Source organism: Watersipora subatra, chromosome 1 (assembly GCF_963576615.1).
Source record: "Watersipora subatra chromosome 1, tzWatSuba1.1, whole genome shotgun sequence".
NCBI lineage: Eukaryota > Metazoa > Bryozoa > Gymnolaemata > Cheilostomatida > Watersiporidae > Watersipora > Watersipora subatra.
The window spans coordinates 17,191,677-17,205,026 of record NC_088708.1 but is presented as its reverse complement, the minus strand read 5'-3'; the positions used below and the strand labels follow the sequence as shown (position 1 = coordinate 17,205,026).

General features: G+C 34.6%; 1 protein-coding gene across 5 annotated transcripts in view; it reads right to left on the bottom strand.

Moving 5' to 3' along the window:
• The window catches only part of LOC137385910 (nuclear factor 1 C-type-like), a 57,812-nt gene that overhangs the window by 41,121 nt on the left and 3,341 nt on the right, over positions 1–13,350 (bottom strand). For 2 of the 5 annotated variants that reach the window (XM_068072522.1, XM_068072518.1), the window contains exon 1: positions 1,302–1,686. The exons of 1 other annotated variant lie outside the window; for it this stretch is intronic. In XM_068072522.1, coding sequence (XP_067928623.1) covers positions 1,302–1,385 — 84 coding nt within the window. In that variant the 5' untranslated portion in view covers positions 1,386–1,686. Of the gene's footprint in view, positions 1–1,301; positions 1,687–13,350 lie in introns of those variants that run through there. 2 more of the 5 variants (XM_068072519.1, XM_068072521.1) reach the window with 1 other exon arrangement.

Here is a 13,350-nt window from a genome sequence, read left to right as displayed (position 1 = left end):
ATTAATAACCTTGTTCATTTCGGCCATCTGTCATGCTGCTGGACCAATATATATATATATATATATATATATATATATATATATATAGGCTATATATAAAACCTTGAAATTAATCACAAATTAATATCTTTGTTAATATCGATAATGATTCCACCTATATGTCATTATTTGAAAAAGACATTCTTCAGATTCATCACGACTATTACCATTCCATATAAATAGCTGAAAGTAGCGGTAATGCGCAAATACCACTTGCATTACAAAGAAACGCCCAAAACACATCAGATATAACAATCAGCTGGGAAAAATTAGGGTGTAATGGGAGAGTTTTCAATTTTAACACATTACTTGAATGGAACAAATATGTTTATCTAATATTTTAATATTTGTTACAAAAAATGCTAGATAGAGTATAACACTAAACTTACTGAAATATTAATTTCTAATAAAGCTAAAGGCAAAAAAGACTAATGAATGATTGCTCGTAAAAATATAGCAATGAAATAATTTGAAGAAAGGGCAGTGTGCAAGTCACATGCTTACAACCTATAATACTGCGCGTTTAAAATTAAGAATTTTTCAACGAAGTAGATTTTTCTTTCAATCAGGTTACAGTTATGAGGGAATGCAAGCTATTAGGATGGCAGGTAGAAGCGTTGTCTTGGTGTCCAGGATTCAGTTCCAGTAACAATGCGACCGAGGCAACGAGGCAACTAGAAGGTGAGGCAACACTTAGTATGCCACTAGGGAGATGTATGCTATGAGGAATAAGAATTAGCATATGATAAATTCATTCTCCAGATGGCTGATGTAAAATACAGATGACAAATGTTTGCTGATCTAAATTTAAACAGAGTGACAGCTGAAGTTAAAGTTCCAAAAATGCTCTCCTGCAATAGCAGTTTGTCCTCCATACAATCAAACAGTCTCGCATAAAACAACAATGGCTATCACAAACATTTAATCTTTGGAATCCAACATGGCTCCTGCGCGGACAAGTAACTTACCCGATATGAGAGCTAAGTGGTTATGAGTATGAGTCAAGCAGTAAATGCCTTCCATGTACACTAAACTTGGATTAGTAAAAGCAAAACAAGAAAGATTGGCAATGGCATAGAAATGTACTGAATATCCTTGGCCACACCGCCAGAATAGCCGAACAGGCGCACATGCCAAGAGCCTTAGGACTGCCAAACATTGCCTTTCAATATACAATAAAAAGAAGAAAAACAATACACTCATTACACTGAAACATTTGGACAAATGTTGCACTGGTGAGTGGATGAACGTAAGAAGCTTACCATTCCAGTCGACGGATAAGACGACCATGGACGATGATCGTCCATCGGGTGTATGTCCGACACGCATGGCATCATGGAATACATAACAACATGTGTAAAGATATCACAGGCAAGAATAGAAATATATGAAGGCTCTCCTAAGGAAATTTCATAGGTATAGAGATTGTAGTTGGATCGAGACGGTCACACTTTTTATGTAGATAAATCCACTGCACTCCTCCGAGTTTAAGCTATATAATGCATGAAGTGTGAGATGGGTATAATTTAATGAGATCGAAGCTTATCCAGAGCCAAGACGAATTGAAGCACCGGTATGATATCTTCAGCTCCTTTGGATACACTACAGCACTGTCCATCCAGAGAGTTAGAGAGTGACAATGGTTATATCCTATTACATCACACAACAAACGATTCCAAATTACACCAATCAATTGGCTCGAAGCGTAGCTGGTCTCAGCTGATTCCAAGACCACTCAAGCAAGTCAAAGTGAAACTACGTTTCTGCACAGACCAGGACTCTACTCGTATACGCTTCAATATAGCGCTCTCAGCATGATGCAAAATTTGGTAATAAGATGCTTTAGAACAGGACTAACTCTAGTCTACCCATGGCTTACCAGCTGTTGGCAGTTGTGGAAATTATATTAATAGCACAAGACAACTTGCTTCTCTGTGAAATATGAGTGATTTTCATAACTGGTTATTGCGGCAATTAAAATGTCAAATGAAAATTCAGCGCGGCACCTTCTTTATGTACAAGTGCCCATAAATGGAAAAAAATCTAACAATAAATATGTTTACAGTATTAGTTGGAATAAAATTTTTTTTCAAATTTAAGAAAAGTGGAAGAATGACCTGCTGACATGAAAAGACAGAGATTTCATGTTCAAGTATTTGAGGGCTGTGAACATTAGCTTGCAAAATATTCCTAAACACTTTTGTAGATATTCAAATAAGTTGCATGAACAATGTAAACAATCTTTTTTATATTTTTGACGATTTGGCTTTTTTACGCAAACATAAGCATATTGATGATGCTAGTGAGAAATAACTTTGTAATAACCAAGCAAAAACAAGGTTACCAAGGGTTTATAAAATTGAAAAAAAATTCACTTTTTTAAATAAAATAATTAAGTCTGTGAATGATAGATTAGTGTTTGATGTGAATTTATTCATGCAAGTAGGATTAAAAAAATGTTTTCATGAAATAATATCACATATACTATTTTATTCTAGCTTGTCTGGCAACTAACAATTTGATACGTATCCCATAATAGCGAGCAAATATCAAATATGCAATTAAGTAGCATTAAAATATGTGGCTACCGGTTGACGTTGTTTGCAAATTCATAATTTTGTTATTCATTTTAGAATGCCACATCCATAAATATTCGTGAAAGCTATTTTCTCCGCCTGAACTCCAAATGAGCAGCAACACCTAGTCAGATAGCAACACTTCAAAATTGAAACATTACGAATATGAATAAATGCCAATCAAAGCATTCTCGTCTGATATTATTTTCCAGTCAAAGTAATGAAAAGTATAAATTTGATATGAAAATTCAACGAAAAAAAATGGAGAAGAACTTTTGAAAGAACTATTGGTTATTGGAGAATGGCAATAAACAATTCTTTTACAAAACTTATATAGGGTGAACTGTTTGTGAAAACATGAATAACCCAACGCAATAATTTATATAAATTATATGGGAAAAAATGTTATGAAACTAAAAAGAAAATGAATTTACCTACAATATTGCTATCACAGTATAATGAACCTTTTTATACAACACATATGACAATAACAACACATAACCACAAACGCTTCAGTTTAGATGCAACCATATGCCTTTTTTTGTTACACTTTTTTATATGTGGTGTTTTATTCGCATGAAAAACTTTCTTTCAAAAATCATTAAAATTAGATGCGTAATAAGGATACATCGGTGAAAATAATATTTATATTTTATGTCCATTTAAAAGGTGATGCAAGCTTTTGTAAGCGGTGAAGCAGAAGGAACCGAGCGCTTTACTGCAAATGGCAGCACAGACAGCAAAAATTTATGCCCAGTGTTTATTTGGCAATGTGGAGAGGACAGTCGCTGGCTGAGCAGTCGATCATGTTAACCAAGGCCACATAATAGTCAATTGTGAGGCAGGTCTAAAGAGGTAGAAGCAGAAGGCAGTGTTGATTAAACCATCAACTATGCTGTCAAGCAAAGCAAGCAATGTTTTCAGACACAGCAGATGAGCATTTGATGAGGCAACAGTTGCTTATAGGCTAGCTCCTGGGCTAACTCTATCATGGCCGAGGCATGAAACTTCTCTGTAATATCACGTGGAATGGCCATCTCAACAATGCTGCCTAGTTTTATCTTCGCTCATAATGGCATCGGAGTGCTGTTATGGGCAGCATTAGACCAGCTATGGCCATGCTTGTCCATAAATGAGCCACCTTACATAACCTCACGCCATAGTTATGGACTTTTCTTTATGTGAGAAAGAATACGTAGGCATAGTACATGACCAGTAATGGACGTTAAAGATAAAGGATTAATAGAAAGTGAAATCTAGTACATGGAGTTCAATGAAAATAGGAAGTGAGGACTACTGTTAATGATACTATAATTGCACATCACATACTGTAAAGGCCTAACTTTGCGTACGCTGGACGCTACTGATTGTCCGAGGCATGATAATCTATCCAGGTATCCGCAGTAAATGACCAAGCCAGATAATCCATACGGAGGATTAATCGTAGGAGGGTACGGCCCAAATTTATAGCATGCTTAACGCCTGCGTGTCAGCATTGATGTCAGATTTTACAAAACCTCTTTCCGTCTCTTTGAAATGACAGATACGTATTTCTCACATTATTCCATCTGTGTGAACCATTCTTTGTCCTACAGTGACTTTCGACTGATTTATCCATGAATAATGACAGAATATTAAAATAAATTTAGTTAGTTGCGCAACTGATGATCAGTAAATCACTGGGGAGAGCCATTAAGCGAGATGACAGTTTGATATAGCACATCAATCACCCATCTATCTATCAACGTTTTCTCAAATGCTTTGATCAGTATCCGAAATCATAAACTGGTTGTGCAGAAAAAGCCTAACGTTACTGACAGACAATTCACGAGCCAGCATTAGATTGCCTTGTGAAACAAGCTAAACCGCGCATGAATAACGAAATGCTTGTTAACTAAAACCTACCGTTACCATAGAGACATATATATTGAGCAATGGATGAGGAATTCTGAGGGAACTGATGAGCCGAGTGTACTACCCAAATCGGTGAGCATCACTATCAATAACAAGTATACCACAAATAGCCCTTCCCTCCACATCTCAAACGAGTAGATAAATGCTCCTGCTATTTGAACCAGAAACAGGATAAACAAAAACAACGTTGTTAGGTATTAATCATTAAACGTTGGCACTTATGCACAATCACACCAATGCCTGACCGCAAGCCACACTGCGCAGTGACAACTGTACCACTATCAAATATAGTAGTGAATACCTCGTGAAAAGCAGATGGTTAGCGGTAATTATGTAAATCTGTTGGCCATCTTGGTGGGAGTTTGACGGAAATGGAAAACGCAGGGATAGTGAAGTTGAGAGACACCGCTCAATACGTGTAGGTGACAGTCACTACGAATACAACTTCTACGGATTTTAGAAGGTGGTCGTGATAGCTTAAACTGGCCTAGACTCACCACAGTGGCAGAGATATTAATAATAATAGTAATAATCCGCTTAAGAATAAATGAATGATGATACTACCTAAAACTAGATGAACCAATATATCTGAGTCAAAGTTGTTTGGTGTCATAGACATGTATCAAATTAAACATTTATCACTTAGTTTGGTATGGAATGTGATGTTACTGTGACGAGATTTTAAGCTGGTGCGACAAAACTGAGCCATGAATTTGGGAGTCAGATTTTGCTTTTAAGTAACAGAGAAAATTCCTTTATTACTAATTGATGAGTAAAATTTGGATGGTCTACAGATTATCAGATATCAAAAGATATAACAAATGAATTGCTTGGCGAAGCGTAAAGACAGTGGCATAATCTATATAGGATTGATCAAATGTTTTCTGGGTAAATCTTGTTATATCTGCCTTTTTGGAACATACCACAATTCATTCCTGATAAATAACACATACAACAATTCGTTCCTGACGAACAACAAATAAACAATAATTACGAATTTATTTATACAAAACTTGCTATATCAATGATACATAATTGAATATTAAAAAGTTATTATAAAAGCTCAAGTGAATTGCCAAACGTGATTACAGATTTGAAACTTCAATGAAATGTAAATATATCAAAGGGTCAGCTATGAAAACTCAATCATGATTATTAGATATTATAATGCTCTAACCTTGGGCAAGATATGTTAATAATCAAGAAATGTTGGTAAAAAAGTGTTAACTAACCATTTTGATAGCAAAAACCTCACTATTTTCTATCCGCTTTAATTTTTGCATTTGAAAAAAACAACATTTCAACAAAATCCTATTGGCTCACAATGATTTTTAAATATTGTAGATTAGAGCCTGCAGAAGATTACTTTGAAATATTAACCATTTTAGTTTATGGGAATGCCCAAATTTAAATAGCAGTAATTGACGCTGTCTTGACAAGGCTAATTAACTTTAAATGCATCAGCTGTAGAAATAGGCTCACAGATGAATACATGTAGAAGAATCATGCAAAAATCATCATAAATTAAAAAGGCACCAATCACCACTTCAATGCGGATTGACCAGCATATGTAGAAACTACGGGTCAAAATATAGATTGGCAAACTGAGGGAAGGGCTTGAACTAAAGGATTAAGCTTCATGCTTAGCAACCGATGTCATTTTTCAGCAGCAAGTCTTCACTTAATCACATATGGTATGTCATTTTTACTGTTATAAAAATCTCTGTGGCTGGTATGACAGTATCGATGAGGTGAATATCGACGAGGTGAATATCGGATGAACAACATTACCTATTTCCTTTGACCAACACGTAGAAACAACCAAAACAACGATGTTTAGTCAATTGTTACTCGTTATCATTATGAAGTCATACGAAAGATTACAATTTGTACAGTTTTGGTTACAAGTGATGAGTAAACATGACACGAGTAGCACACAAATCTCAGTAAACAAAAGTTCATCGCTGATAACCGTTTTGAACGCTAGGCCTATCTTTACTGTTTGACTTGAATCATGCCAGAACCGACCACATGGTACAGCCGAGAACTTTTTCTTACCAACAATTTCCTTAGAGTAGCTCCTACAGAGTTACATAACCGGCCATAGGAAATTCTTTTGCCATAGAGCTCGAGAGCAAGACCTGACCATAACTGAGATCAGAGTATATTGTTGAAGATTGACGTAATCAGACTTGCTGGCTAGTACAGTGTTTTCCTTTCAGATATACAAACTGATAATGAAAAAGAGATTATCGCCTGACATCTAGATCAGAATTCGGAAAATTGTAGTGACTGATTTAATCAAACCGGTGAGCATCTGAAACAAAAATCTAGCAATGCTTCAATTTTTTTCACCAAGCATATAATGCAAATCAGCCTACAGGTTTGTAGTGCTTATTTAGGCTATAAAAACTAGAAATGTGTGATAAGTACCGCTTAAACCAGGAAGGAATGGTGTGCGTTTATGCTTCAAGCCTCACAGTGATGGCTCCATTTACTAGAAGATGGTTCAAATGTGTAGTTATATGCAAAATGAGCAATATACTTCTCAATTTTAATTTTCATTTTTTGTTCATGAACAGAAAACCAGCTGACAAAAAATAGTTTACAGCAAAATTTGAATATTTTAGCATTGATACTGTTGATAGGAAAACTACTAAAATTGTGTATTTGAAGCACTGACTATGCATCGAATAAATGGCACATCAAAACATATTGATGGATCTTCCAATATATATGACAAATATAGAAGCAGTGGGCACGATGAGCAAACAATGAAAACTATCTCCAAGGTGATAACTGGTTTGAGATACGTAAGAGCAATTATAAACAAGATAACTCAATATAAGCTAATCCAGTTAGTGCCAAGTCTAAATAACTCCTCTGAAAAACACTAGCCTACAACACAAACAAGGTTTTTATTTTCCGCTGTATGCAAAACCTACCAGCACAACATAGTGCGAAGCGCAGCGCTATATCGAGGCAGCAAATATCTATCCTATAGTTTGAAGCCAACTACGCAACTTCACAAGAAGCCCAACCAACTAAACAACTAGTGTGATATGATAACCAAATCCGATGAAAGTACTGGGAATATGATCAAGTACAACTTTAAACTTTGAAAAGTCGCTTAATCAAAGAAGCAACAATGATCTGCAGGTGTTGACACCATATCTATGGTTAAAACTTGGCAAGCAACCATGTCAAACAAATGTTAGAGGAGTTGCCTTGCCTTTGACACATTACATCATCATACAACCAACAACTCCCAACAAGCCAAAAATTGCTGATGGCCCTCTCAGATGCAGTAACAGACTGCAACGCAGATTGTTGTTGACCTACCATAATATCAAATATCTAAAATGAAACAACTTGGTTGATCTTTTTTTACCATGCTAGCGCAGTAATGACATTGTGCAGGATACACCAAAGAGTGGTTGGCTAGTTCAGAGCAGGACCAATCGCAGAATGTGCCTTCACATTCATCCTTTAAACAGTAAAATTTCAGAACAGTCCTAATGGTCCTTTGGCCAGTTTTTGCATTATGTATTTTTATAGAGACAGGAAATGGTTCAAGTTTAAATCTTACATCTTGCTGAGAGTGATTACAGTATTAGCAATTAGTGATTATTATCAATCTTTATTAGGTTTATTGACGTCTACATATCAGTCTTAGATGAATTTCCTACATAGTGTCAAATAATGATACAATTGTAATTAAACGGACTTTATAACCCTACATTCGCAATCACCAAGTATCTTGTTATTATTACAAGTAACATGCAACTATATGGGGACTCATTATTAAAAAGGTTTCTGTAGTTGCTTAATACATTTGTTCGCGAGAGCGCAAGCGAATTGGTGTTTACCATGGAGATCATTTAGGTATATTTATATTGATGAATATGTTAAAATGCAGCAACACAATGTTTAAGCTATTAGTATCTATAATATTATACATGCTAGTCACTTGTAAAAGGCGATGCTAGTACTTAAAAATGTATACAAAGAGTGTAGAAAAGTGATGCGAGGTCTGCATCATGTAGTAGCCATAGCTATAATATTAATCCTCCATCAAGTTCGCTCACAAATATGAACAACTAACTACAGTACTTTGCTCCTATTAGAATCAGAAAGGAAGCTAACAATTGTGAGCCACTAGTGGATAGAATTAATACATGTTAAGTTCTAACAACGAAAGAATTATATATGAATATTTAGCTCTTATGCAAAAACAATATCTCAAACTCCACAATCATTAGCCACTCTCATACAAGGGCAACTCAAGCAATGAAGGCATTCCAACATGGAATATACATCTCCCAAATAGAGGTAATCCGTAATAGCGTACGATGATGCATCCAATCATCAAAACAGGTAAAATTATTTAAAACTGGTACATAAAGTAAAATATATTTTTCTATAAAAATGAGCCATGGTCTGCCCAATAAAAGTGGTCTGCTCAATAAAAGTAGTTATATATATATTATATATATAACTGCTTTTATTGAGCAGACCATGGCTCATATATATCATTACAAAACATTTAGACAATGGAGATGCACAGATATTTAGACAAATTTCACAACATAATAGACTAAGTCACCAAATGGGAAATAATTACATGTAATTGCAAAATAACATTGCAAGGTTAACTCTTGCTAGACTTCACCGAATAGACAAGACCATCATCTGTGCAGGTGGATTAGCGGTATACGGCGTGATTAAATGCTCACATTTTTGCATAAAAATATAATTGGGTATGAATCAACCTTTGCATTTTTCAGAATTTTTGACAGTGATTATAAAAACCATCAAATGACAGATTACTTGTTCAGGCCTATGCCAAAAGTATTGAAGATTAAAACATAAATTACCAGGGTTTTTTATTACTTAGCTACTCCAAGTTATAATTTATTTAATTGCATGTTTCACACCTTTGAGAGCTTTTGTGTGCCAATTAATCTGCAGATTTCTACACAGACGCTTTCATAAGCAACTTATTACAAATAAAACTATTCGTAAGTTCCACTATTGCGGTCTTTAAAATAGTAATACTAAAGAACCTAATTTCAGTGAGATTGAAATGTATAGATACGCGTAATGTACATTGGTTCAGTTGGGGAGCTATTAGTAAAATGATTTTTATATTCTTCCTTTAACAAAACATTACTTTTATTTAAGTGCTTTGATGCGGATTATAAAAGTGACAAACGTAAAACTTAGACACCAAGTTCAGATTAAAATTAATTGTAAATCCCTATATCTTTGGGACTTGAGGATTGTACCTAATATTCTTAGCCAAAACCAAAAAATCATTCGAACCGATAAAAAACTGTCTTGATGGTTTGAAACAGACCTGTATCAATGCATTGGTTTAAATGTGCACAAATGCAACTTCAATCTCTAAGCAGGTGCGGACAATAAAAGTGAGAGTTCAGTTCAACAATTCAAGGACCATTTTGTTACATTTTTATAACAATGATGCTTAGCCTAATGCAATGAGCCTGTTCAGCATCTTAGCACAGATTGTAAGATTTAAAAAAAATTATGACACTACATCACAATACGATTGACCAATCACACAAAATTATTTCTGATCAAACAATGCAAGGAGACTATGCCAGTATTTTACCAGAAATCACATAATGTATCATTTTAAATGGTTTTGTCAAAAATGTACTGTAATTAAAGTTAGTCAGCCCTCATCAGAGAGGTTGCTTCAATGTGCGGTATATGCAGGAAAACAAGAAAATTCGCCAAGCTCTTCTGGCAGCAATTCAGAAGACCAGAACATAAAATGACAGTATTTGAAATACACAAAACTCAATTACAAAAATTTCTAAGAAAAGTGATCAAATTTTTACTTAATTTCAGATTTACAAGAGAGCGTGCTTATAGCACAATGAACTAAATGTAAAGAGGCACTAATGACACAAAATACTAAAAACAGATTTATAATTGTAACCTCCTGTAAAGAATAAAGATTTGTTTCAGCACCATCTGTAATTCTGCTAGAAATATGAAGTACCAACATAACTGTGAGAAAACACAAGGTAATAATTTGGTAATTCTTGGGGCACGTAATTTCTTTCAATATCAAGCGTGAATTGGATAAGCAGGAATAAATATTGCATTAGCTTTGATCAACTTCAAATCAATAGGATATTGGATATAAGAACTTCATGCTGAATGTTAGATATAACATTCAGCATCAAGTTATCGATCAAATGTTATATACATAAAACCTCTAATTGAAAGCCACCTCCATTTGACTATGAGAGACAGGTAACAGTACAGCGCCACTCTCTATGTGAACGCCACCTCTATGAGAACGCCACCTCTATGTGAACGCCACCTCCATTTGAACGCCACCTCCATTTGAATGCCACATCCATTTGAACGCCACGTCTATTTGAACGCCACGTCTATTTGAACGCCACTTTGACAATCTTTGATTCTTATGAACCCATAATATCAATGGATTAGCAGAAAAGTGTCAATAACATACATCAATAACAATCAATTCAATCGTTGTCCAACTCCAAAGCAAAAGGCAGCGCGTAAAAGTTTTGCTGTGCCAAAAAATTTTGTTTGGACGCTAATATCGACTAGTTCAGCAGTGCAGAAAAAGAGTTGAGGTCAGAAGATATTGTGGAACATATTGGACAAATACAAGATGTTCGTTCTATCGAAAGCAACAATCAGAATGCAGCTATCCAAGCAAACAATGAAAATATTTTTGTTTTAAAAACGTGAACTTTTTTTCTGCATGTAATATAAGTCTGGGTCATTTATGTCAGTCGTTCATGAATATATCTTCGTAGCATTTGATAGATTATCATTATATCACTTATAAATTTGCAAATTTATAGCATATTATTTTAGCATATTATTTGATAACATCATTGCAGTGATCTGATCTTTCAATTGATCGACGCTCGTAACTCCTCTTTTAGTGCACATAAAAAGCTAGTTTTGGCTGCAAACTGTAGCAAACATATCAATGAGTGCAATAAGCTTTTATGCAACATTGGAAAGTATAGATATCAAATAAAATTGTCTTCAAATTTAGAATGGATAAAAAATTGAAAGCTCGAACAAACTGCAAAGCAGGACACCGGCTGAAATATCATTGCAGGTTAATTGCAAGCAATAGATATAAACTGGTAGAGATATTTCTCGGTTTCTCAATGCATATTTATTCAAAGATCTTGACAAGTGGGAGGTCAGTTAGCAAACTTATTGCATCTAAAAGGTTTAATATCACTCCGCCAAAAAAAAGCAGAATAAAGGTGGCATTCCCTACGCCCGTAAAAGGGCTAAATTTATCTTCCCAAAATTTTGACGAGCCGTTTGAAAAATACACTGCCAGCCTCTATTTGAACGCCGCCTCTAATTGACTGCAACCATGAAGAAAGGGTTGAAAAATAGAGCACCATGGTGTTCAATTAAAGGTTTTACAGTAAGTCCGGTAGTTGTTAATAACTATTGAAGGTTTATCAATATTAATATATATGCCACACACATGAACGAATTAATTAAGAAAAATTATAGGTTTGCAGCGAAAAGAAATTAGGAAAAAGTTTACTAGAGGAAGAACTACTATCATCCTAGTAGGTTAATAATATGTCTGATGAATAGATGGAAATTTTGTTGCTTCTGCGATTGTTCCCAGATATGCTTCGTACGTTTAAACCGTCATATGTTGCAACAAATATTGCTAAAGCAACATACTGCCCTTCGTTTAATTTATTCACCAGTCCAAAATAGGTAAATACACATAGTACCAAAACAAATATGGTATAAAATGAAACTAAGTAAAAACTTAAGTATAAAAAACAGTTAAACGATCTATAAAAAATAAAGCCAAAAATAAATAATCACAAAAACGATATTATTGTCACTTGGCTCTTATGTTAAAGACGAACATACACAAATACACAAACGTTTAGTTGATTCTACCATAAAGTATCAATCAATTCGCATTTTTTATCATTTGCAATTGTTTTTGATGTTTGAGGTAGTCTGACCGCCAGGATGCTTCAAGATTAAAATCGATAAAACTTGATCGTTGTTAAAAAACTCAGATCAAGTGAAAGTGCAACTATGATGTCTATAGTTGCGAAGAGACCGACAGAATATAAACGTGTAATGCTGAAACTTGAACACAATAGCTGATATTAAGTATCACAACGATAACAACTAATGACGTCATTTTCTACGTTTTTTTAGCGTTTGAACCGAGATCAAGTTTTGTTAATTTTAATCTCAAAACATCCTGACGGTCAGATCACCTCAAACATCAAGAACATTCGCAAATGATAGAACGATGCCAATACTTAGTTTTTCTTTTTAAAATTGACATTTTCACAAGCTATATTTACTCGGCGCATCCAGCTCTGCAATTCCACTTGTTTGGGGCTTTCTTTTTTTGCATAGCTTTCATTTTTTTGCACAATAACTACTGAACTGCTCAGTTTTTAAAAAACAGACCTAACCGAGTTTGCCCTAATTTCTACAATTCTTTGCCTCAATTTCAAGGAAAGCATTGCCCTTTTCCGATTTCATCACTCCTACTAATCAAGCTAGTTTTCTTATAATCAGTGATTGTAAAACTAAGAAAGGGCAATATGAAGCGCTACTAAATATTATTCGAAATTCGTACGACCAAACAATGTAAAAGGTATCTGGGTATATAGAATACAGATTTACTAAACTGCAATGTTTCATGATACTTTAGGCATTGTATGTTGGATATTATTTCGCAAATAGAGCCAACTGTTTGTTTAAATTTTGCATCATTCATTGAAAAGTATGT